Source organism: Meriones unguiculatus, chromosome 18 (genome assembly GCF_030254825.1).
Source record: "Meriones unguiculatus strain TT.TT164.6M chromosome 18, Bangor_MerUng_6.1, whole genome shotgun sequence".
Lineage (NCBI taxonomy): Eukaryota > Metazoa > Chordata > Mammalia > Rodentia > Muridae > Meriones > Meriones unguiculatus.
In genome coordinates this window covers 27771641-27795072 of record NC_083365.1, presented here as the reverse complement: position 1 = coordinate 27795072, position 23432 = coordinate 27771641, and the positions used below count along the sequence as shown (strand labels likewise).

The following is a 23432-nucleotide window of genomic DNA, read 5'->3' as shown; positions in this document are numbered from 1 at the left end:
TCTGTGTGTGGTGTAAGAGAACGGTGCGATTTAACTCTGTTGTAACGGTATATGTAATTTCCCCCATTCCTTTTGTTAAACCTACGATCCTTTCCCCATTCTGTAGACTGAGCCCCTGCCAAATGTGAGCCAACTCTGTATTGATGAGGTTCGTTTTGCTTTGTCTCTGCTGCACTCGAGGTGTTGTTTCATTTGTTTACACCCATCATTATTCCAAGATCCCATTTGTGTTTACTATGACTGTGCAAGACATTTCGGTAACAAGAGGGGTGGTCTTGCCAGCCGTTTTTCTTTCTCAAAGGTGATTCGTTCTTTGTGGTCTTTTGTGATGTCATTAATTTTACATTGTTTTCTTCTATTTATACACAATGCCAGTGTGCAGTGGAGTCGCAATGAATGTATAGATTGCATTAGATAATATAGACATGCATTGTCTCTCCATTCCTGGGCTTCTTTTTATTTTCTTACACTAGTGTGCTACAATTTTCAGTATGCAAGTTTCTCACCTCTTCAGTTAACTTTATTTCTATGAGTGTATTCTTTTGATGTATTTTAAATGACACATTTAAAAAAATTTCTTTTCAGTTATCTCATTGTTAAAATCTAAAGTAATCATTGATGTGTATTGATATAATGTTCTTATGGAATGTTTACAATTTATCCTTGCTCATTCAAATGTTGATTTCTCTACCCCACTATCTGGTTTCAATCCAGACATCGCATTGTGATGCTAAGCATCATCTGTCTCAAGTTTGTGTAAACAAGCCACCATTTGTTCTCTGTAATTGTCAATTAAAGAACCAGCCAATGCTGTGCAATGGAGAGAATAGGGTAGGACATCCTGGTCCAGAGGGGAGAAGGAAGTGAGTGGGGTAGGAGAGAGAGTTGGGCAGGACAGGACTTTGAACCATGTGGAGAGATGAACCGGACCTAAGATATGACTAAAAGCAAGTATAATGAGTGAAATCTGAATGGTAGAAAACTATACGGGCTTGGAGGTTTACGGTGGAGTAAGTATTGCCCAGTGTTGTGCTCTAGGTTAAATAAATTCTAGTCTCTGTGTAGTGATTCGGGTACACAGCTGGTTTAGGAATAACCACTGCTTAACTAAAAGATAAATCAATAATAAATATTAATATTCAACAACAGATGTGTGTGTCTGTGTGTTAATGTTGTAAGACTGAAGTGATAACCCTAATGGTAAAGCGCTCACTGTGCAAGCATAAGGACCCGAGTCTGAGCCCCAGAACCCATATAAACAGAAGCCTGCATGGTAACATGTGCATGTAATCTCAGTGCTGGGGAGATGTAGGTAGGTGTTAGATCCCTAGGGCTCACTGCCAGCCAGCCCAGCCTAATTTGAGAGTTTTAGCCCACAGGAGAGACTTTGTCTCAAAAGACCAAAGCAGACAGCTCTGAAACTTTACTAAATCTATTATTTCCTTTTGTTGGAATCTGCTGGTTATGCCTAATTGTTATGGTGATAACTCCTCACGGTGTAATAGATAGAAATGGTGATGGTGAGCAGCATCCTTCCCCTTTTCCGGTCTCCTCTGTTTGTCACTACTGAATGTATAAATAGCTCTGGGCTCTTTATATGTGGCCTTTATTACAGCTAGGCACATTCCTCTTATTCTTGGTTTGTTCTTAGTTTTAACCATAGAGGGCATTAAGTTTTGAGAAGTGTGTTTTCTACATACACTGGGTTAGCATGTGATTTTTTTATACATATACTTCTTAATATGCTGTCTCACATTAATCTATATTTACATGTTGGAGCATCCATGCATCCCAAGAATAACTGCAATTACCCATATCACCATACATAATTAGTAGCTATGTAATTCCGTTTCCTAGTATTTTATTGAAGACATCTGTGATATTTTTGTCAGGGTGATGCTTGTCTTAAGTGATAAATTTGGAAGTATTCCTTCCTCTCCAAATTTTTTTGGAAGAAGAGAAAAATTGGTATTAACTCTTCATTAAATGTGTTGAAATCTATAAAATCGGTCAGTAAAGCCATCTGGTCCTGTTTTTTTCTCAGTTGAGAGCGTGTGATTGTTAATTTAAACTCCACACCAGCCCAAGAGCTATTCAGATTTTCTATGGATTCCTGACTTAGCCTTTGGGGGCTGATAGCTTTGAGGAGCTTACTCATATATTCAAATCTATTCAGTTTGTCTGTGTCTGGTTGTTCCTAGTAGTCTCTTATTCCTTTCTGTTTCTATAGTATCCATTATAATGTCTCCTTGTCTACTTGGGACTTTTGGGTCCTTTCTTTCTCCCTTTGTCTCCTGAAAGGTTTGCTGGTTTTACCTATCTTTACAAAAACGCCAGCTCAATTTAAGAACTCTCTTTACCCCTTTTAAACAAAAAGAATGTGTGAGGTGGATCTAGAAGTAAGTGCCTTATTCTGTGGACTGAGAAGCTTGGATATAATGACCTTCACAAAGATTATTGTTAAGTAAAACTTTGTTGTAAAGAACTTACAAATAAAAAACACAGTGCAGAAAGATCAGCCAGACCCAAAGTCCATGCATCACAATGAACTTCGGTCCAGTTAATGCAGCTATGATGAAGCTGTGGGATTTCACTGCTTCTTCTAAGCCGTGGATAAAGGTTGCCCTTCCACCGCTAGTGGTATTTTTTCAATATCTGAAAGCAATATTTCATAATATTCAGTGAGCAATAATTTTATTTCTTTCGTTAATTTTATTTGTGTATTTTCTCCTTTTAGGAATGAAAATAAAATGAATTGCTTAATTTTTCATGTTTCCCATGTCAGTGTATAAAATTATATAGAATTACAATTACTTTTTGTCTTTGACCCTGCAACCTAACTGAACTCATCTCTGTGTCCTTTCGTTCATCCCTTAAGGTTCTACCTATGAGACAAGGCATGTGAAAATAGAAATATTATTAACTTCTTTTTTTTTTTTTGCCAACCTTGATTTTTTTTTTTTCCTGTGTATCTGTCCTGGATAGGCCCTCTAGTATGACACTGAACAGAAAGAGTTCCTGTTAGTTACCACTCTTTTTTTTTTTTTTAGAAAGCAATTATTTTATTCCTAAAACATGGGTTAGAATGTGATCTGATACTTAAAAGTAAAACATTGCTTATCCTATACAGGTAAGACAATATCAAAACAATATTTTGCGTTCCTTATCCACATTATTTTTAAATTATTTCTATTAATTACAGTTTATTCACATTATTTTTAAATTATTTCTTTAATTACAGTTTATTCACTTTGTATCCTAGCTATAGTCTCTTCCCCCACTCCCTCCCAGTCCCACCCTTCCTCCCTCTTCTTCTCCTATGCTCCTCCCCAGTCCAATGATAGGGGAGGTCCTCCTCCCCTTCCATCTGACCATAGTCTATCAAGTCTCATCAAGACTAGCTTCTTTGTCTTCCTCTGTGGACTGATAAGGTTGCTCCCCCTCAGGTGGAGGTGATCAAAGAGCCAGCCCATGAGTTCATGTCAGAGATGGTCCCTGGTTCTATTATTGGGGAACTCTCTTGGACACTGAGCTGCTTTGGGCTACTTCTGCGCAGGGGTTCTAAGTTATCTCCATGCATGGTCCTTGTTTGGACTATCAGTCTCAGAAAAGACCCCTGTGCCCTGATTTTTTGGTTCTGTTGCTCTCCTTGTGAAGCTCCTGTTCCCTCCAGGTCTTTCTATCTCCTCTTCTTTCATAAGATTCCCTGCACTCTGCCCAAAGTTTGGCTATGCATCTCAGCATATGTTTTGATACTCTGCTGGGTAGAGTCTTTCAGAGGCCTTCTGTGATAGGCTCCTGTACTGTTCCCTGTTTTCTCCCTCTTCTGATGTATATCCCATTTGCCTTTCTGAATGAAGATTGAGCATCTTACCCAGGGTCCTCCTTCTTGATTAGCTTCCTTAGGTGTACAGATTTTAGTATGATTATCCTATATTATATGTCTAATATCCACTTATAAGTGAGTATATACCATGTGTGTCTTTCTTCTTCTGGGATACCTTACTCAGGATGATCTTTTCTAGATCCCACCTTTGCCTGCAAATTTCATGATTTCTTTTTTTTTTAATTGCTGAGTAGTAGTCCATTGTGTAGATACACCACAATTTTTGTATCCATTCCTCAAATGAGGAACATCTGGGTTGTTTCCAGCTTCTGGTTATTACAAATAAAGCTGCTACGAACATGGTTGAACAAATGTCCTTGTTGTATACTCGAGCATCTTTTGGATGTATGTCTAGGAGTGGTATAGCTGGGTCTTGAGGTAGCACTATTCCTATTTGTCTGAGAAAGTGCCAGATTGATTTCCGAAGTGGATATACAAGTTTACATTCCCACCAGAAATGGAATAGGGTTTCTCTTTCTCCACATCCTCTCTAGCATGTGTTGTCACTTGAGTTTTTTATTTTAGCCATTCTGATGGGTATAAGGTGAAATCTCAGGGTCATTTTGATTTGCATTTTCCTGATGACTAAGGATGTTGAGCATTTCTTTAAGTGTTTCTCTGCCAACTGATGTTCTTCTACTGAGTTATCACTCTTTTTAAAATTAATTTATTTATTCACTTTACATTCTGATTGTACAGCCACCACTCTTAAAGAAGAAACCTTTTAGTAGTTCAGTACGAAGTATCAGTGTAGAGTTTTTACAGATGTCATGTTTTAGGTTGGGAAAGTCCCTTTCTTTTCTACTGTGTTTTTGTTTTGTTTTGTTTTGATGAATGGTGTTAAATGACTTGTCTGCTTTGTTGCATGATCATGCATTTTCTGTCTCACATTCTATTAGCACGATGAATAACATCAAGTCTTTTAAACAAACCCTGAACTGGGTCATAGCTACGTGGTAATGATATATGTGTGTGTGTATTCAGTTACTTAGTATTTTTACATAAATATTCATAAGGGACAATTATCAATATTTATATTTTTAATGGTATATTTACCTAGTTTTGATATTAAGGTAATACTGATCTTATAGGATGAGGTAGAAGTGTTGACTTCTAATTTTTTTTTATTTTAAAATTATATGTGTGTGTGTGCCTATGTGTATGTGTGTGTGTATGTCTATGTGTATGTGTGTCTGTGTGGGCACTCATATGCCTGTGCATGTACTGAGCCATGCATGTAGAGGTCAGAAGACAACTTGCAGGAGTTGGGTCTCTCCTTCTACCTCTGAGTCCTGGGGATCTCATTTCAGTGGTCCAGCTCACCAGTAAGGACTTTTATCCACTGAGCTGCTTCTTGACCTCATCACCTCCATTTTTAAGGACAAGTTGGTAAAGAACGTATATGAGTGTTCCATTAAGTGTTTAGTGACACCATTCTACATGGGCTTTACTCGAAGAAAAAATTCAATTGTTTATTTAGTCTTTTTTTTTTTTTTTGCTTACAATAGCTATACAGACCTTCAGTTCTAGTTCTACTTACGGCAGTTGTTGTGATTTGAGTATGTAAAGGTGTGTGGATACTTCCGTAAACAATATGGCCTCCTGGCTAAAATGTGTCTGTTGTTTAGATGATGATGGTTCTAAAGAGGACAAGAGTTTGTTAACTCCTGTTCTGCTCTGAACATAGCCTAGGAGAGCAGGGAAAGACTTGCCTGGGTTTTTATGGTATTTAGAGACTGAAGGGTCCTCACGAGGCAGGGGCTTTCATGCAGTGATCATTCCATTACTGCCACATTAGGGAGCCCGGCTTTCTAGTCAGCTTGCCCAAACATGAACTAGAGGCAAAAGAGGAAAGAGTGAGACTCAGAGTATGTCACCAGAGCATTTAATCCATAGTTAGGTTGGCTATAATCAAAACTTGGCTCATGACGGTTTCTAGTGGTTTACTATGTATTGCAATTTGACTTCCTTAAGTTGTTAGTCTACTTTCAGCAAAATTTATTCAAGACAAATGAGTATAACCAGAGTTTCCTGTTTGCTATATTTTTTATATACTATGTTTTTATACAGTTGTTCATAGCATTTTTTATAATATACTTTAAAAATACAGGGTCTTATAAGGTCAAGAATGATTTTGCTGTTTCATATTCGGGTTTTTTGCTTGTTTGGTTGGGTTTTTGTTTGTACGTTTCTTTGAAACAGGGTCTTACTGTGTAAGTCTGCTTGGTTTGCAACTCACTGTATAGCCTTTGTGGGCCTTGAACTCACAAAGATCCACCTGTTTCTGCCTCCTGAGTGCTAGAATTAAGAGTTGTCATATTTGAGTTTACTTTCTTCCTTCTCTCCATTCCATTCCTTGCCCATGTCTCCTTTCTCTCTCATGTTTTATTTTCTAACTGGTCAAATCTGCTTTTGAGGCCTTCTAATGAGTTTCTATTTCAGCTACTACTAGTTTTCCAATCTTACAATTTCCATTTGGCTATTTTTTTTCATAATCTATCTATCTGTCTGTCTGTCTGTCTGTCTGTCTATCTATCTATCTCTTGACATTTTCAGGTTCCCAATATGTGTCATTTTTTTCTCTACTTCTTCAGAATGTGTTTATCTGCTGAATAATCTGACAAGTACTTATAAACCCAGTGGCAAAAGGGACAGAGGCAGTAAGATAGCTTCAACTCAGAAATTAGTTCCTTTACCGAGTCTCCCTTATGCCTTGCTTTTTTGTGAGGACGAGGTTGTTTAGAACCTGTGGAGGTTTTCTGTGTTGAGCTCCACTCACAGCTTTCAAGCCGTATTCGTATTCTGCCCTCTGAGTGTGGCTTTCCTGAGGACCCTGTCTGTTTCAACCCACCCTCACATCTATAAAAGGGGAAAGGAGGGGCAAGTAAGCTTCAACTGTGTTTCTGAACTTGAGCTCCTATTCATGCAACCTTGGTATGGCCCCAATCAGTAATCAGTAGTTGGAGAGGTTTTCTACAGAAAATTCTTACAATTTTTAAGGACCGAGTTGTTACAGTAATGAGTTCAGGACTTCCTCGTAGAGAGGGTAACAGCGCCTTCTCCGCTGCGCTGCCTGGAGAACCGTGGAACAATAACACAAATTAAACTCTTAGCGAAGTGTGTAATGTAACACATATGGCTACTGGCATTTGGCCACTGTTGTCAGCTTTCCAATGCCATAGAACAGTGTATGTCCAGGTTGGATGAACTCTTAGGAACTAACTCAGAGAACTAACTCTCCAAATATTCCTATGGAATGATGTCTACCACATTTCACACTATCCCATCCCACTCTTACCCCCCCACCCCAAATTGTCTCCTTCAAGACAGCTTATGGTATTGCTGATCACTCTCCTCACTACAACTCGTTCTTCTATTAAACTTATATCTTTCTTAACCCTCTGTGAAAAGCCTACCTTCATGTCTGTTCTGCATAACCGCATCTCTGTCATACTGCAGGAGCTCTTCCTTCTGGCTGTTCTTGGGGAGACTGCTGGTGACCCCATTACAGATCAGTGTCTGTTGTGCTTATCTGCCTGGGTCTGAGGTGTCACTACTGAAATTAAAGAGGATGAGAAAGGTCTGGATGTAACGAGTGGATTCCTCTCAAAAAGAGAGAGAGATCTTGGTGCTTTGTTTCTTCGCCCCTTTTCTGGGTCAAGTAAACTTCTGGCTCCCACCCCACCCCCTGCTGAGAGGCCACCACCAGTTAAAATTCAAACACACATACACAAAAAGAAGAGGTTTAATTTACTGATTTTTTTTTTGGCAAAGGTTATATAGAATGTTATTAGGGTGAAAATAAAATTCTAGTTACAGATCATAAAACTTTAAGCCAAATTAGCTTTTATGAGACCAGTAAATCCTGTCTCACCCTCATCCATAGCAAGGTAGTTCCATCATAGCCTATATAATTGTTCATTGTTTTAAAATTATTAAAGCAGATTAAATACACAATGTAGATGATATTAAATATCTTGAGAAATGACAAATCAATAGAATTTCTTTCACTCTTTCAGGCTTCTTGTTTAGGAATGTTCTGTTTGTATATCTTTGTGAACTAGCCATCATCATCTGCCATTTGCTTGTATACACATATTATACATCTCCCAAAATAACACTTAAAGTCTTCCCTAATATTGCTTCAGAAGTGTCGACTTTCAAGGAACATTCAGTTTTAAAAAATAAAAGCTCATGCTTGACTCAGTAACATCTTCATATGCAATGAGACTGTATTTCCCTCTGACCTGACAAAAGCCTCTAACAACATAAAATGGACACATTCTTCTTTACCCAACTCAGAGGCCGTCGTATAGAATAGAGAAAGAAAACATGATTGAAATCACAGTAACCGACAGACTTGAATTCATAATTACATTAAATACCCATAACTTTTTTTTTTTTTGCTTATTCACATTCCACACAGTGGAAATTATCTTTTCCTTCAGATTTTTCACTTACAACTTTGAAGAGTACAGTTGCAAAGAAGCACGCAGACTTAAAGAGGTGTGTAGCATTCCCATTTCAGTGCCAAGCACTAAGCGAACACCATGAAATTCATATTTGGTGTCTGGCAATATTTTAATCAGTAAGATCAAGATCACAACTCTTTTGCCACAGAACACTTCTACTGCAGTGTTGGAGAAAATGAGCATCATACATCACTGGCGAGTCCAAAATAGACAACCGACAGGGCATCTTCAATAAATGATGGAAGACATGTATTTCTGATGTTCTTGGTCTAGCCACAGCAAGGGAGGCAGACACTCACATCTTTGGCCAGTGATGTGCTTTTTTGGGTACTGTCTGCTGCTGATTGTTCTCAAGAAGTTAATTTTGAGGCAATCTTCTTGATGTGACCTAAATCCAACTTACATGAGCGATGGCGGTACAAGCTCCTCGAAGGTGGATGAGGCTGCCAACTAATGTCACCCGTTAACAGTATTACATGTCTGTGGCAGAATTAAAACAAGACACTCGGAGTGTCATTTTTCCTCTCTGATGTGGTTTTATATTTTCAGCTTCTTCCTCTTTTATTTTTCACCCTTCACTACTCTCAAAACTCTGCCTTTGCATCTGGGGGCCTAATCAAATCCATCCTGTGCCTTATTGGTGATGGATGTGGAAGACACACAGATTCAGGCAAGGGGCACACGTTACAAATGAAACACACAAACCGTGCTTGCACAAATTCATCTAGTGTGGAATCATCAGTAGTGGCTTTCAAACTTTCAAAATTAGACCTGCTGTTTTGGGAATTCGGGATAGCTTTTGCCTTACATCATGGTTCCTATTTAGGTGTCAAGTGAGACTGGGCTAGACCAAAATAAAAAAATTTCTTTACTTCCAACAGTTGTTGTTTTTTTTTTGTTTGTTTGTTTGTTTGTTTGACTATGGCTGCTTTGATGGGCGGGTGATGCCTGCCTTCCAAATGGCACAGAACTTGACTACCGACTCTGAGAGGAAAACACAAAACTGGTATCTGGGGGCATTTATAGCTAGAATCTCAGTCTTAAGAACTGCTTAGCCAATCCAAAATGTATCAAGGTCTGCCCACCTTTTTCCTTTGGCCCCTACGTAAATGCTAAAGAGGCATTTGGGGAACCCAGGTGTATAGGGATGACAACATCCATGGCAGGCCTAATGATTGCAATGGCACACAGATCCACTGGGGGCAGGTGGCCACTAATACACCCTAGGGTTCTGGTTTCCTAATGGAACTTTCTTCTAGACCCTCTGAGAGCAAACGAGGAAGAGGAAATCACAGCCCTTACCTCTCCTCTAGGCACTGTCTAGCTAGATGCAATCCCTTTCTCTCCCTCTCTCTCTCCCCCTCTCTCCTAACAAGTGCCAAACAGAAAAGCCCCCATGCATGTCTCATTCGAATGGTGTGGGTAACTCTCTAATCTTAGATGGTTCCTTATTGGCAGGTGTCAGCAAAGGCAGGATTTTTATCACAAGGTTCTGCATCTCCAAAGCATTTTACAGGAATGATGGAAAAGCAACGTTTATCCAGCAAAACTAAGCTTAGGGATTTGTGTTCTTGCACGGGCTCATGTGTGTGTGTGTGTGCGTGTGTGTGTGTGTTGTTTTTGTTTTTTTAATCCCAGTGAACAAGGCTCTCAGTTGTCTTGCTGAAAGGCAAAGTAGGAGGCCATATTTTGTTGTTGTTGTTCATTTACTTCGTTCTTAAAACAGGAGTGATCAATATTTCATTCTTAACTTTGGGTTACAGCTAGTGTCAGTAGGTCACAGAGGCACAGAGAATTGGATTTTTTGGCTGATTATATTTCTCCTCTGTGCATCTAGGTCCTTTTAAATATCAGGAAAACCTTTTCACTGAAGCAAGGCTCGCACTGGTTTTGGAAAATAACTTTCAAACTCTGGGCATTTGAATTTCACTGGCCCAGAGTGGTCCTCAGCCTCAATGCTCCTTGAGTCAATCCTGTCCTGTTTGTCCTCCATCACATGTCTCCTTACATTCTGGAGGTTTTTCACAAGATGGAAAACACATCACACGGTCAAGTGAATTAATTTAGGAACGTGGGCTAAGACTGAGATATCAGGGAGAGCCAAGAAAGGAATGGATTGTGGGAGGAGTAAAGGACAAGCACAGAACAGTCCCAAGTCTCATGCAGCCCTCTGAATTACCTCTTCCGTTAGGATTCATTCTCAGGTGAAATCCTGGTGCCTGGATGGACACATGGAATACAATGGCAAAGCCAACCTCAGCCCTGCCCCTGTAGCTGTTTGGGTCCAGTGCTGTGGGCATTTCCGACCATCTGAAGCAGAGTAACAGGAAGTGCCTTTTAGCAGAGGCTGTTTCCGCTGGTGTTCGGAAACATCCACAGGCACCCACGCACACTCATGCGCATACACTATGCGTAAGCAGCCTCCTGCCAGGAAGCAACTGCTGGTTCTTCTGGCCTCTAGGTTTAAGCCAAGTAGGAATCGGGTGGTTTAGGTGTGGCTCTCGGCATGGCTATGACAGGCTGGATGTGCCCCCCCGCCCCTTTGACTTAATCCAAGTCGATGGATATGCAACGGCACTGCTTCACACGCGTGACCCTTTTCTTCTTGGTGGGTGGCTGTAGCTCGGGACAGTTGAGTGTGACCATCATGGTGGTGAACTTCTTGGGCTTGCAGAAGGAGCAAGACTGGAAGGAGCCTTCCTCCTTCCTGATGTGCCTGGGGATGTAGAAGGAGTTGCACTGGCCGTAGCAGAAGCGGTTGATGATAGTACGGCTGTTGCAGCCTTCCTCGTGGATGGTCTGCTTCAGGGGCTGGGTTTTGCACCAATCTCGCTTCAGGTACTTGCGCTCCGTCACGTGCAGAGCCTCTTGGCTGGACTCCAACACCTCCTCGCCCGGCACGGCAGTGCCCCGCCCCTGACCCCGCCCCCGGGTCCTGGAGCCAGGCTGTGGTGGAGACTGGGTCTGCTCAGAGTCATTATGCTGAGCCTTGTCTGGAGGCGGGATGGCTCCTTGGGACCCTTTCTTTTTCCCTTCAGCAGCCGGCAGTAGGGTCCCCAAAAGGAGAAGCAAAGCTCCCACAGTGTAAGCGGTGCGGTTCATTCTAAACAAGGGGCACAGAGAGGAGACACAGACAGTGAGAACGTTTTTTAATAAACATTAATAATTGCATCTCACATCTTATTTTGTACTCACTACACACTTCAGCTGCACTGACTCCTTCCAGTACCGCTAGCTATTAAATACTATTATTCCCATGACTCTCTCAGCCATCAAACTGAGTAATTCGACACAGGTCAAACAGTGAATTTGCCAAGCTTTAAACTCAGTCAGGACCTGTCTCGTCATCCCACCAGCTTCGAAGAGAATTCCTTACTGGCTCCTGACACAACTTCATGTGTTTTTTTTTTTTTTTTTTTTTTTTTTTTTTAATGCTTGACAACAGGAGACTTTTCCCTGTTCCGGCATTGGAAAGAGACCAGCAAGCCTGTAATAGAAGAGGAAGGATTTCGGACAGGAGACCAAAAATAGAGATGCCTGGTATCATTTTCATGCCACGATCTCTCTCTCTCTCTCTCTCTCTCTTTGTGTGTGTGTGTGTGTGTGCGCGCCTGAGGGGGGAAAAGAGAGTGGCAGAATCCCTGGAGTTGGAGTTATAGGCAATTGTTAGCTACCCATTGTGGGTGCTGGCAACTGAACTCAGCTCTTCTGGAAGAAGAGAAAGTGTTCTTAACTTCTGAGTTGTCTCTCCAAGACCCACTTTTCTGCTTTTTTAAGTGGTAAAATGTGTCAGTGACCTAATGCGCCTATATGTATGTGTAGAATATTTGTCTGATTAATTGGCCAGGTAGACCTTTCATTCCTTTGACTTTAAGTTGGTATACAAAACGGGTTTCATTATGAATTTTCAAACATATCCGTCACTGTGACTTCCTGATGCTCAGCTCCCCACACTGTTTTCTTGTGTCCTTTCCTTCCCTGGAATAGTCCTTCTGTTTTCATGTCACATGTGTATTTTGTATGTGGAGAGTTACTTCAAAATATGTAAAAATGAATAAATAAGGGTAGAAAACAGGCACAATCGGGTAAGTACATAAATATTTACTTTCATAAGTATCATAAGCACTGATGACAGTGAATTGCGAGCAAGTCTGGACCTTGATATGAATCCTCTATGGCGAGGACATATAACAGTTATTAAAAAAATAAATAAATAAGGGAAGCAAAACTTGGAGCTGGGGTGGGGGAAGAACTTAGAGGGAGAGGCAGGAAAATGAATGGGCTGAACAAAGAAAATCAGAGAAAAGAGGACTCTTCCAGAGGCAAGGTTGTTCAGAAAGGACAGGTCAGACAGGAGGAGACAGAAGAGAGACAGCAGGCTGTTAAGAGTCTCCCTGGACAGTCATCTGGGGAACTTTTAATATACAGTCCCTGACTCAGTCAGTCAGCCTTCTCACTCAGCTCAAGGCCTGTGACACTTGTTGGCGTGCGTACACTGGGAGTTACTGAAACTCAGAAGAGTTTTCTTTTCAATGAGAACGGTTTCAAATTCATAGCCTCTCTTCCAGGCATGGCAGTGCCCTGAGGTTTTCTCTGACCCATGATTATGATTTGTTGTACAAGCACACAGCTGTAAAGCACCCATTTTCTCTCTGCTGAATAGCAGTATTGCATGTCACAACCACTGAGTGTATATTAATATAATCTTATTTAATATAACCTTCGTCTCCAAGGAACCAGGTAAGTTCGCATCATTATCTAGACCAACTATCTTTAAGAGATTAATGCAGCATAAGATGTATCTTCTTTAAGGGACAACTGATGACAAGTAAGGACCATTCAACCCTAAGGCTGGTGTCAAATCTAGATAATTAAATGTTGCATTAAAATTAGTCTGAAATGTCATCATTTCTCAACATTAACTTAATACTTTGGAACAGGTTCAAGTTTGGAGTTGATAATGAGACATTTAACTCCTGTTCCAACTGTAGGTTCTCCGGCTTTTCTCAGTTTATGTAACAACATCCCCTTCTTTAAACAGAGCCATGTTGAGCACCGCAACAACAACAAAATTAATTGCTTTATTTTGTCTTAGAAAACATCACTTATGATAGTCCAGTTATAAAATAGTACAGGTTTTGTTTTTTTTTTTTTCCAGAGCCCAGGGTAACTTGAGCCATGACCATTCTGTCTCCCAGGAACTATGTTGTCAATCAGAGACATTTTCACAAGTTTCTGATGGCTCCATTTAAGGGCCAGAATCTAAAATAAAAGGTGAAGAGCTAAAAATAAAGCTGCTAATTCCAAGAAATATTAAGACAGATGACCCCTAGACCTAGGTTGAAAATCTTCCCCCTTATCTACTAAAAAATAACCTCTAAGGCAATTCACTCTTTTCAGGTTCAGCACCTCAGTGTCCATAACCACAGAGGCTGACGGTGGATGTGTGTTGACTGCATGTGACAGTTTATGACAGAGGGCCATACTATTCCACACATACCTATCCACAAAGCTGCGATTTATTTTTCCAGACCAGCTCAGGACTCCTTATTTATTGAACTTTTCTTTCCGGGCTTATTTATATCTATTATTGCACAGATATCTATCCTGAGAGTTGATGAGGGTGAATCCATCATCTGACCCTTCATTCCTGACCCAGAGGAGGTGTGGCTGAACATTTGCTAAGTGATTGGTTATTATACCACATACATTTGATACAGTTTCTGTCCTTTGCACCTGAAAATAACATCCCTGGTGTCAAGGGGCCAGCTGCCTGCAGTGCCTTTGCCTTCTGACCCTCAGAAGTGTAGATTTCTTCAAGCCTAGACCGCTTCATAATACTTGTCTTTCTTTTTCTAGGAAAGCTCCAAGTGCTCTCAAGTTCTTATTTGGTCTTATGCAGAACACTGAGTTTTATTTTTAACCTAGTGATAAAGCAATATATTCGCAATTAGTTGACTATGGTTTGGGTTTTAATTTGGGAAAACTTTCTGTTCCTATGCAAGAGTGTGTACCTCATAATCCAAAAGAGTCTACATCTGGCTGGCTTTTCACAAAAAAATAAATAAATAAATAAATAAAATAAAAAAAAACAAGAAAAGAAAAAAGAAAACTAAGATTTGTTAAAGTCTTGTGTAAAGAAAAAGTCTTTTTTTTTTTTACTTTATCATTTTAAAATGCTTAATCTTTAAAAGGCTTTCAGGTTCTTAGACTTTGGCATGTTTCAGAGAAAAGAAAAAAACAAAAACGCAACCCTCCAAGAACATCGAAGAACAGAAACTGCAGCTGCTCTGGCTTGAGTAGAGTGCCCAGTGTGCTTCTGAGGGCTGACTTGACAAAGAATACGGGGGTTGGGGGGCCGCACAGGAAAGGCTGAGGCCAACTCTGCCAATCACCGTGTCCACTCATCAAGCCCGCTCCCAGCAAGTGCGGGTGACTCGACCAAGGAATTTGAGGGCGTTCCGCTTGGAATTGCACCTGTGTTTTCACCGAGTGCTCAGTGATTTCTGTGTATGACTGGCATGCAGCAAATAAAGAGGATGGCATCTCCTTGAGGACAATTCCTTCCTCATCAACCCCTAGCAGTGTGCTACATGACTCAAAACCAGTTGAAATACTGGTCCAGATTTAGCCCCTCATGACTCCCCACCCGTGTCCAATCATTAGCTCCGTTGTAATTTCCATTTTGAAAGTATCTTAGTCACGCCATTGCATTCAGGTGTATCCCCTGAACTCATGATATGCAACATCTCCCCGGGTTCTCCTATACAGATGGCATCATTCTTCATTCCAAACCCCACCTCAACATCTCCTTAGTGCATTTCTGCTGGAAGTGATGTGCTAATATTTTGAGGTAAGCTTCCTCTGGAACTTTTCTCTGCCAGCAAGCTTTACTTTACCTTCAACTCTTTTTCCTTTTGCCACTAACCTCCTCCAAAGGACAGACCCTCAAAACAGGTCTTTACCACCTCCTGCTTGTCCCCAGTTCCCTTGGTGTTCAAGATTAAACAACTACCAGCAAGGAAAGCCGTAGTAATCACCTCTGCCCTGGTAAATTGTTGAAAAATTCACACAAGCACTAAGAGTAGTCTTTGGAGTCTGGAGATTTGGAAATCTAAAAGGTATGTATGACTTGTTTCCAATATTCCCGATGTATTTAGGAAATCTGGGGCCAGCTCCTTTCAACACACCTCTCATTGAGTCTCTCACATTCGCCAAGCAACCTGTTCATTCAGTGAATTAGATGGAGTTTTGGGTAAGGATTACAGTGAACTCCAGATTTCAGTACCTGAACCAGCTCATTGTTCCTGCTGGACGACCTTTAGAAAGACAGGCAACAAGAATGACATCAGCTCATTCTCCTGGCAGAAAACACAATAGAATTTGCAGCAAATGCTTTATAGACAGGCCAGATTTTAAAACAATCCATTTCTCTTTTTTTCCCTTGAGCCTTAATCTTTAGGAAGAATGAAAGTTACTTTTAGTTAGGTCTTTGATTGTAAATTTTAGAATCAGCCTCTAGTAATTAGCTAGGGAATTCCTTAAAAAAGAATGAAGGTTGATTTATTTCTCAGATAAGTTATACCAAGGAGATAAGAAAAATTAATGATTGGCACACATCATAAATTTTATTCCCTGCATGTTGCAAGTCTCTTGAGAATAATCTGCCCATTTGGGTTAAGTCAGGCTGGAACCCAACAGCACACGAGGTAGGGAGGGGACACCTGGTGGCTAACTATCTTCATAGTTCCCCGGAAGATTTTATTTTTTAAGTGACGTTAATAATTGCATACAATCATTTATGACAACAGGAAGTGAATTAGAAAGTATAAATATCCAGTGCTCACCAGTCAGCTCTACTGAGTGACAGCAAAGGTATATGTTGCATTTTGTAATGGTAAAACGTAAGTGGGATTCAGGATTAAATTCAGAATCACCCTCTGGTCTCTGGTGCCCAACACAACCACTAGTAATAAAAGGTACCACTTATTTTTTATCCCTTACTATGTCAGGCGTTATGCTAAATACTATCCAAGCTGTGTCACAATAAAATATGAGGTATATAATAATGTCTTTCTGTTACTAGTCAGGAACTCATCCGAGGTCACGTAGCTTATAAAGTGGATAGCCAGGGTTTGAGACCGGCTCTGTCTAACTCTAACATGTCCTTAGTCACCAGGCCCCTGACATCTAGCACAGTACATTTAACAAGGAACATGTGGCTTTGTTTTTTTAATGCAGTAAATTTTGACAAATATTGTAAATATAACAATTATCTATTTTGTATTTTCATGTTTGCATGCGAAGGAAAAAAGTTCTCCTGTCACAGGAATTCCTGTTGTACTTTTCATTTCTAAGACCATATGTTAAAACTAAAGAAAATTCTTTGCAGATGTAAGACACGGGCTGGTAGCACTTGCCTGATCAGTGCCTTTCAGTTAAGTATGCAGTCACCAATCTTAACTGCCTCCCTCTTCTTCCCTTTACATAAAAGGCTGAAGTTTCCCTGTATATCTTTGGCTTTGCGTTCTGGAACACACTCCAAAGCTTTGCTGCCAGCAAGCATTTCTTGGGGAGAAGTCTAGGGCTGTGAGGATCTTTGTTTGGTTGGTTGGTTTTGGTTTTTCTGTATTCTGTCACTTTGGATACTGGACCATTAAGACTGAGGTCACCAACATCTTAAGTTTAGAAGGACAAGAGGTGGACATTGATTGAGAGATGTGAAGACTTAACATGTTTCTGTTCCTCCCTGTGCAAGCGCTGGTGTGAAAACCACATTAGCCAACCTGGATTTCCTACAAATTGTGGGTTACCAAAACATTTCACTCAAAGTGAACTTTAAAGAAAATAGGAAAGCTGTGAAATTAGAAAGTTTACAAAAGACTCTAATTCCTACAATGACCTGGGGGTTAAACACACACACACACACACACACACACACAGAGAGAGAGAGAGAGAGAGAGAGAGAGAGAGAGAGAGAGAGAGAGAGAGAAAGAGAGATTAAATAATTGGCAACTTCTAACAAATCCAACGGTGCGACGTGACCAATGAGAATAATGGAAGCACCTACATCTGTAGCCTTGTTTGGAGTGGTGGCGAAGGAGGCTCTTGTTTTTTTAAAATTTTTTTTTTCCTCTTTGCTTTGAAAAGTCTGTACTCCAAAGTCCCCTGTGCTGCCTTGTCCCAAAAAGAAAAAAAAGGGGGGGGTGAGTAGGAAGGGCAGCCCTGGGGTGAAAGAAGACTCCTCACCCTGGGATGGGGTTATCTTAACCTCTTCTACGCTATTTATTTAACTTGTAAGAGCAGTCAGAAGGAAACCACCACTCCGGAGTCTCTGGGACAGTTTAAAGCCCTAGTGACCCATTGAACACAAGAGATTGTTTTAATCAGTTCCTATCCTGGCACCATCTCGGGGGAACATAAACAGACGTGCGTACGCTTGGGTTTGCTCTTTCCACCAAGAGATCCAATTACCTGCTGATGGTCGTCCTCCTGCCCTCCAACAGTTAAGAGAGATTTTTAACCCCTCACTTCTAGGCTATATTTCTCCATCAAAGAGTAGGGAATTGCATTCGGCCGAGGGAGGGGAAGAGGGCTACTGAGCTAGAACAGAGAGCCAGGTTTAGGCTCTCTCGCGCGCGCGAAGGTGCTCCCAGCAAAAGCTGGTCCTCTGGTATCCCTCGCCAGCCTCGCCGGTAGGATCGTCGCTAGAGCTGCGGGGCACAGGAAAATACCAAGCTGCTGAGCGTCAGACGGGGAACAGCCAGCCTAGAGCCATAGAAAATAGGCTATTTTCTACTAGAAGTCTGCAAGTAACTAGGGCCAGGGAGGTGACAGCCACACGGACCTCCCCATTCGCTCTCACCGGGAAATAGAGAGGGCTCCCGGGAACGGGCTAGGCAGTCCGCGGGGGACAGAGGCGAGGCTGCGCGCAGTCAAACCGAGCCGCTAGCGAGGCGCGGCGAGGCGAGACCGGTGCCTGTGGGGTACGGACCAGCCGACATCCGCGGAAGTGGGAACCAGTCAGTGGTGGCCGCTTGGCGCCTGCACGTCTGCGGGACCGAGGATGAGAGCACGGAACCCTCCACCCCCCGCCCCGAAAGGCTCAGGACAGACAGCCACGCGCCCGGCCCCAGCACAGTTTGCACGGGAGTGTGCGGCGCGTGCCCCGGGAAGCGCTCTAACCTCGAGGTGCCCGATCCCCGACCTCTCGCGGTTGTTGAGCCACGAGGGGTTCTGTCTCCATCATATCTGCCCACACTCAGGCCACCGATTCCCACGTCCACAGCAGTTGGCACTCAACCGCGCCGGGGACCCGCCGCCCCTACAGAAACCCCAAGGCCAGCCGGGCGCCCAGCCCCTCCGAGGGCGCTGTCCCCAGCTGCAGCTTGCAACTGTGCACCTCCCCGGCCAGGCGACTCCCGCCGGCTCCGTGCGGCCAGCGCCAGGACGGTGTCTGCAGGGCCCCACGCAAGTGCAAACGGGACGAGCGAGCGAGCACCCTTGACAACTCCTCTCCCTTCTCTTCCTTCCACCCCGTTGACCCAGTGCCTCCCGAAGTCCCGGCATCTCCCTCAGCCGCTGGACCAGGCTCGGATAATCAAGGAGGACTACTCCAGGGACACCCCCCTCCCCAGGACTTCGGTGCACCAAGGGGCTGCGCTGCAATTGAAGTCTTGGGGTGGTACGGACCCTAGGGACTCCTTGGCTAACCCTGGTACCAACACGCACACACACACTCACACACACACACACACACACACACACACACACACGACCCAGTGCTGCTGCTCTCACCTGTCAGCGTCGTGGGTCTTGGGGTCCCTCGCTGCAAACGCGTGGCACTGCGTGCGACCACGGCTCGAGCCACCCGGGCTCGGCGCGGATGGAGCGAGACGGAGCGTGCGACCACGGCGGTGGCGGTGCTCTAGGTCTTCAGGTTGGCGAAGGGCGAGAGCGGAGGGCATCTCCCGGTCCCCGGTTTAAATGCCGCCGGCCGAGCGCCCGGGGGCCGCCCCTCTCCATTGGTCAGGCGCCGTCGCCGCCGCGGGACCCGCTATCCGCCCCCTTTCCCGGTAGTGCTCCCGCCCACTGCACCCCTCCTGCTTCCCCGCGGGGTCCCCCTCTCCGCCCGACTCGCCTCTTTGTCTACTCCCCCCCACCCCCAACACACACACACCCCGCCCGGCTGGGTGGGAGAGGTCACCCCAGGGAACCGCGCCTGGAATGCACAGCAAATCACATTTTCCGCTCCCGTTGGAGAGGGGCGCGCAGGAGGAAATCCCCCGACCCAGGCTCCCGGCCCCTCATTCCTCTCCAGTCCGAGGTCTGGGCTTCTGCCCCGGCGGACGGAGCTTCGCCTGCGTGGGGCTCCGTCTTCGGGAGCACGGGCTGAGGCGGCCAGAGCCAACAGCTAGCGGATCGCCACAAACTCCGTGGTCCCTTGCCGCTGGGGAGAGCAGCCCTGCTGGACGCTCTGGTCAAGCAGTGGAGCCTTAGCAGGGCTGGCCAAGGCCCCCAACCTAGAGGGCCCTGACCCTTACGGTGGCGTTAACACAGGCTTGCTGGCCAGCGGCTGGCAGGAGCCTGTGGCCAACAAGAGACCCTCCTCTCCTTGCCCTCCACCGGCTCCTTCAGCTCACATGCCCATGTGAGCGTGTGGCAGGGAGACTAAAACTAAAAGGAACCTCGGCAGTGGGTCAACGTTGAAGAACAATCGCTAGGCAACAAGAATTTTCTGGAGCACATCGGGGATGAATAAATCAGGGGAAAATAATGTTAGGCAGGAAAACAGCTTTCCAACAACTTCAGACAAAACCCTGCTTTAGGGAGAACCTGCGGGCACATTCTGCGGTCGTTACCAACAACGTGATGGGTAGAATTAAAACACAGCGCATCTATCTATCTATCTATCTATCTATCTATCTATCTATCTATCTATCTATCTATATGTTTTTTCCCACTAATGAGAAATCACGTTCATTTCTTCTTTTAGCTTGAAAATCGGCTATTCAAAGAGTCATCGGGTTTGCGTATTGAAGTTGCAGTCCGTGCAAAAATCAGCCGGTCTGCAAGATCTGAAAACATCAGTCAGGTCAAGTGAAGACTTTGCAAAAGATACACCAAGAAGGAAATTTGAAGATGCTTGTGTTACTTACAGCAAAAAAAGAACCAACTAAAACTTTTGTGATATAAGCACTTGACTAGGAGGCAAATATAACCAAGCCATGAACCAGCACCCACATATAGGCATATCATATATATGTGTGTCTGTATATGCATACATCTTTTTTCCCCAAGTGTTAGGGGAGGGAGCAAGAAACATACTGAACACCTAACAGATATTGTTAGTGTGTGTGTGTGTGTGTGTGTGTGTGTGTGTGTGTGTAATCAGAGGAAAGAAGGAAGCCTCTGTTAATATTTCAAGAATTAGGGTGTCCTGAATGGTGTCTGTGCAAATGGCAAGTTCTGTACATGAACTTCTTATTGTACCTCTCTCTCTCTTTCTCTCCCTCTCTTTCTCTCTGATTGTTCCATGTTTCATAATCGTCTACAGAATAGGAACATTTGGTGGGCTTCAAGATCTATCCTGGTCAATGGGGCTTTCGGGGAGTTATGAGTCAGAAGCCTGTAGTGTTCTTGTGCAATGAATGCAGAGTCCGCTGGAGCCCTCCAAGAGGGTGCTTGGAGCCAGTGTTCCCAGAGAAAAGGGAATTTATTTTTATAAACTCATTAACTCCTTCCCATTCTTTAATTACACCCCTCAGACTCATATGAACTATTCCAAATAAAAGTGCAAAGAGGTGAAATTATCCTCCTTGAAGTGATGGTTTTTGGAACACTGATGCTAGGTCTTTCTCCACACCCCATTTCATCTCCCAGTCATGACATCATTTTTCTTCATCATCATCTATCATTCCCTGCCACCCAAGTATTTTCTAGAATGTAAACTTCATGAGAGCAGGGCCTTTTCTATTTTGGTTGCTTTGATTACATGACACGAAATATGATGTCTAACACATAACTGGGATTTGATAAATTCTTGTGGGCTGAGAAAGTTAGGCATATTTCCACTAAGTAGGACTGTCAGCTGGGCCAAATGCTGAGAATATCAGCACTGTGAACACGGCAGCAGAGGCCTTAGCCTCTTCAGTTTAGGGTCTAGGAAGTTTGTAAATATTTATGTAGACAAGCACACTTTTTAACTTTGTATCTGCATTTCCACAGTTTACAGCGGGTCTTGTCAACCATTGCATAATCTGGAAGAAAGTAACCGAGTCCAGATTCTTTAGAACCCTTGAAGCCTGATTACACAATTAAAACTTGCTTTTGATAAGGAGAAAATTTAGACAAGGTCTCAGAATGCAGCCTGGGCTAGCCTTGAACTTGCAGCAATCCTATTTAACTCCCAAGTGCTGGGATTACAGGTCTGAGCCACCATGCCCAGGTCCAAGTTAAACTCTCAAATCTGAAGTGACCAAGCAAGGATAACTAAAGGATAGAGTCTACTTAATGAAGCCACTTTCAAACTACTCTGAGGTAATGGGAGAGGAGTACATCCTGATTGGCTACTGGTTTGTAAAGTTCTCTTCTCTTGTTTTACTCACTCCTTTATAAAATGTCTACCCCTAAGATGCTGACAGGAGCTGTTCTTTACGTTTAGGAAGAAGCTAAAAGACATCTGTAGGTTTAGAGCTCTCTCCTCTCTCTCTCTCTCTCTCTCTCTCTCTCTCTCTCTCTCTCTCTCTCTGGTTCTCTTTCCCACCAGTGTGTGTGTGTGTGTGTGTGTGTGTGTGTATTGCTTAGCTTTTGTCAGAAGCTTAGCAGGTGTCAGGTGCTGGGTTTTAGATTCATGATCTAACTTAATATTCATAACCTTACATTATTTTTTTTTCTTTCTAAGAAGATCAGGAAACACAGCTACAGAGTGTCCACAGCTACTAAGGACACACAGATATATGAGGCAGGAGAAGAGCTCACACCTGCCTCTGTTCCCTCACTTAGTTTCTGCATGGCATACTGTGGATTGAGTTATAACATTAGAACCGCATGTAAACATCATGGCTTTTACAGAAAACCATTGCTACTGAACATGACCAAAGAACACCGTATTTGTGTGTGGAAATGTCCCAGACATGGCACTTCTTTCCATAACCCTTGCACTGGAGAGGCTGTCAAGAATTTGAGGCTTTAGTGTGCTAGTGAATTTCAAGCCAAGAGGGGCTACAGAGTGGAACCCTGTCTCAAAACAGAAGTCACACGAGAACTATTATAAATTAATATACACAACAGAAAGTTTTTTAAAGAAACTCCTAAATGCAAGGAAATGTAAGTAATTCAATAGTCAATGTTGTCAGAAAACTGAATCATGTAAAATATGAGCATATATATGAGTAAGTTTGAGAACATAGAGTTTTACTTATGAACACATAGTCATTGAAAACTCAGATGTGCACTGTCTTCCTGGGGTTTTCTGTAAAACTCAAGCCTTCCCTACCTTCTTTATGGCCACTGTGACCTCAGAAGTCTATTTTTAAAGACATACTTATTCTTTATTATTTGAAAGTTTCATACATATACATGTTGAATTTGGGTCATTTCTACCTCTTACTACTATTCTTCATCTCCCAATCCTCCACCCTCTGGAAAAATTATTCTTCAGAAGAAAAAGAATCCCCCTCCTACCTTCTTGTCTTGTGTGTATGTAACCCACTGAGTTTAGATAAGGTTGCCCTGCTGAGCATGGGTAGGCTGGAGTATGGGTGGTATATTACGTGTTTCATCACCAAAGTATGTGATACCGCATGACTCGAAGAAGGGGAGGTCTCATGAGCCGTTCGCCCTTCTATGATAATACATTGACAGGCTTAACCCTGTGCAGGTCTTACACATGTAGCCACAGCAGCAGTGAGTTCATGAATCCACCGGCTGTGTTATATCCAGATGACAATGTTTTGACACAACCCCTCTAGATCTTATAGTTTTGGGTTGTTTTGTTTTGTTTTGTTTTATTTTTTCATTCAACTCTTCTACAATGTTCCCTGAGCCTTTGTGGCAAGGGGGGATATAGATGT

General features: G+C 42.9%; 1 protein-coding gene across 1 annotated transcript; it reads right to left on the bottom strand.

Annotated features, from left to right (window-relative positions):
- Positions 1–7613: 7613 nt before the first annotated feature.
- Grem1 (gremlin 1, DAN family BMP antagonist) lies at positions 7614–19993 on the bottom strand. Its single transcript, XM_021649471.2, has 2 exons — positions 19156–19993; positions 7614–11461 (listed from the first exon to the last, which is right to left on the bottom strand). Exons 1-2 carry the CDS (start codon positions 19323–19325, stop codon positions 10906–10908), a joined length of 726 nt encoding a protein of 241 aa, XP_021505146.1. The 5' UTR covers positions 19326–19993; the 3' UTR covers positions 7614–10905.
- Between the last annotated feature and the right edge of the window lie 3439 nt (positions 19994–23432).

What these genes read in the sequence shown, in the direction of transcription:
- Grem1 (XM_021649471.2), bottom strand. Translation starts at nt 19,325, where the DNA reads ATGCCCTCCGCTCTCGCCCTTCGCCAACCTGAAGACCTAGAGCACCGC. An exon ending in AAGACCCACGACGCTGACAG is followed by an intron (nt 11,462 to 19,155) that starts GTGAGAGCAGCA and finishes CCCCTTGTTTAG; the next exon opens with AATGAACCGCACCGCTTACA.